The sequence below is a fragment of the Lycium ferocissimum genome, chromosome 12 (genome assembly GCF_029784015.1).
Source record: "Lycium ferocissimum isolate CSIRO_LF1 chromosome 12, AGI_CSIRO_Lferr_CH_V1, whole genome shotgun sequence".
In the NCBI taxonomy this organism is placed as follows: Eukaryota; Viridiplantae; Streptophyta; class Magnoliopsida; order Solanales; family Solanaceae; genus Lycium; species Lycium ferocissimum.
This window is the reverse complement of record NC_081353.1, coordinates 40,682,260-40,685,410: the sequence shown is the minus strand read 5'-3', so window position 1 is coordinate 40,685,410 and position 3,151 is coordinate 40,682,260. Positions and strand designations below refer to the sequence as shown.

Sequence of the window (3,151 nt, the reverse complement as noted above, 5' to 3'; positions counted from 1 at the left end):
CCTCCATTTTTCTGGAATGAAGAAGAATGATATTGTTTAAATGTGTTCTGGAAACAAAAATGAACATTAATTTGCGAATGATAATTATATTCTTTAAAATAATGAAATACATATCTATATACATGTAAGAACATCCTTTAATTTATGTTCCTTGAGATATCATCACCTGAATATATAGTCATGTGGTAAATAAAGTAAGAGCCACCAGATGGATCTACCAGAGAACTTGCCTCATTCATGTGAAAATATTTTGTCTTCTTTATTCTCTTTTTAAAATTTCATAAAATAAATATGTAAAAGTTTTTTATTTATACTATAATTTTTTGTATATATTATAGGGACATAAGTGCAGAATCTTTATAGCAAAATATAGGGGATGTATTCAAAATTGAGTCATATTATAGAGGTGAATTAGTATAAATAATTTTTAAAAAATTTAATAGTGTAAAAAAATCTTTAAACTATCAATATTTATGGGTAATTGTTTGTAGATCATTAATTTGATAGAGTAAAAATTCTCTTACACTGATCGTGCATAAAAACTTTTTTTTTCGGTTTTCGACTTGGTGTCCAGTATCCGCATTAGAGCTCGACTAAATCTGAATTGGCGCCGCGTAGGACCCATTTGGGGAAGGGCTTGCTCCGACCAAAGATTTTTTCATACACAGGACTCGAACCCGAGACCTCTTATAAAGGGAAGAGTAACCTAATCCACTGAACCACATTCTTTGATGGTCTAAATTAAACTCACCCAAAATACTACTCCTACTAGTCTTTCTTCTCCTGACAAACCATCAGCGGCCGCAATTATTCGTCACGAGGTTGCTTGCTTGTGGTACTAAGCATATGTATCCTCCTTACTCTGCTACACCGTGACTGCATATATAAATAAAGGACATCCATTCCTCAGACTTCTATTAACCACACACACACACACATCCAAACCAAAACAAATATTCACCTCTATACCCACCCTCCCCCCCCCCAAACCTATCCCACCACCCCTCTTGCCATTACCACCTTCGCCTTTTGTCCTAACTTGTCAGAAAAACAAACAAAAAACACAGCTCATTATGAAGACCACAACAACAACAACTAGTAGTAGTAGTAATATTCTTTTCTTCATTCTTTTGCACCTCTTTCTGGTACTCACTTGTCACCGGAACTTAGCTTCCGCTGCTGGGGGCAAATGGAATTTACTAATGTCAAACATCGGCATTTCTGCCATGCACATGCAAGTCCTCAACAACGACAAAGTCATCATGTACGATCGTACTGATTTTGGCAAGTCCAACATCTCGTTGCCCGATGGAAAATGTCGTTATGACCAAAATGATACCACGTTAAAAGTCGATTGCACTGCCCATTCTGTCGAGTACAATGTTGCCAACAACTCTATACGTCCCCTCATGGTCCAAACTGATGTTTGGTGCTCCTCGGGCGCTGTATTCCCCGATGGTTCGTTAGTCCAAACTGGTGGATTCAATGATGGTGACAAAGTTGTTCGAGTTTTCAAACCATGTAATACTAGTAATAATGCAAGTACGACTTGTGATTGGCAAGAAATTCCAGATGGATTAGTTCAAAGAAGATGGTATGCTACAAATCATATATTGCCAGATGGTACACAAATTGTTATTGGTGGTCGTCGGGCTTTTAATTACGAGTTTTATCCCAAGACTGCTTCGGCTAATAGAGCATATAGTTTACCATTTCTTGTGCAAACAAATGATCCTAGAATTGAGAATAATTTATACCCTTTTGTTTTTCTTAATGTGGATGGGAACTTGTTCATTTTCGCTAATAATCGAGCTATCTTGTTCGATTACACCAAGAATGTGGTGGTGAAAAATTACCCACAAATACCAGGTGGTGAACCGAGAAGTTATCCTAGTACAGGTTCTGCAGTTCTTCTTCCGTTGAAGAATTTACAAGCAAAAGAAATTCAAGCTGAGGTTTTGGTATGTGGTGGAGCACCAAAAGGCTCGTTCATTAGTGCTGAAAATGGTAATTTTTGGGGTGCATTGAATACTTGCGGGCGGATCGTAATAACCGACCCGAATCCACAATGGACTTTGGAAACCATGCCATTGGCTAGGACAATGGGAGACATGGTGATTTTACCAAATGGAAATGTGTTGATAATTAATGGAGCAGGCATGGGCACAGCTGGATGGAAGTTTGGTAGGGACCCGGTTTTAAAACCCGTGATTTACCGACCCGACAACCCGTTTGATTCTCGGTTCGAGATTCAGAACCCGAGTACCATACCCAGGATGTACCATTCAACTGCGGTTTTACTCAGAGATGGTCGAGTTCTTGTTGGTGGTAGTAATCCACATACATATTACAACTTCACTGGAGTTCTTTTTCCTACAGAATTAAGCTTGGAGGCATTCTCACCATCTTATTTGGATTCAGGATCCGGGTCCTTGCGCCCACGGATCATCTCACCCGCTTCGCAGTATACTATCGGGTATGGGCAACGGGTGCCGGTTCGATTTAAGGTTTCCGGGAGTGTAAACAGAAATTTGGTCACGGTGACAATGGTTGCACCTGGATTTAACACACATTCATTTACTATGAACCAAAGATTATTGGTGCTACCAAGTGAAAATGTGAAACTAGTTGGGGAAAAAGCTTACCAAATAAATGTGGTCACTCCAAATTCAGCTAAATTAGCTCCACCTGGATATTATCTTCTCTTTGTGGTTCATCAAGATATACCAAGTGAAGGAATTTGGATCAAAATCCAGTGAACATAGCATATTCTTGTCAAGGATTTTTTCTTTTGGTCTTTTTCTTGCTTCCCACACACATACACACACATATAAAGAAAAAGACATTTAAATTGAACTTTTTCATATAGGTTATCATTCTTATAATAATGTTGACTATAAACATTTTCTTCTCTTTTAGGGAAAAGCAGTGATTGTAAGGATATTGATAGGTTGATTGTTTTGATTTAATGAAATTGTTCTTTTGCTATTGTCACATAGTACTTCTTGTCTTCATTGATTATTCTGACTATTATTTTTAGAAAATGAAAATTCGGATTTATTACATGCTTTAAGACAGAGGTGACATGTCATTTAAGACAGAGAGGTGGCTCGGACCAAAATGTACATTGTATTCTGCATTAAATCAAATG

General features: G+C 37.7%; 1 protein-coding gene across 1 annotated transcript; it reads left to right on the top strand.

Moving 5' to 3' along the window:
- Positions 1-540: 540 nt before the first annotated feature.
- LOC132040574 (aldehyde oxidase GLOX-like) lies at positions 541-2,918 on the top strand. Its single transcript, XM_059431223.1, has one exon. It carries the CDS (start codon positions 1,074-1,076, stop codon positions 2,757-2,759), a length of 1,686 nt encoding a protein of 561 aa, XP_059287206.1. The 5' UTR covers positions 541-1,073; the 3' UTR covers positions 2,760-2,918.
- The last annotated feature ends 233 nt before the right edge of the window (positions 2,919-3,151 follow it).

What these genes read in the sequence shown, in the direction of transcription:
- LOC132040574 (XM_059431223.1), top strand. Translation starts at nt 1,074, where the DNA reads ATGAAGACCACAACAACAACAACTAGTAGTAGTAGTAATATTCTTTTC.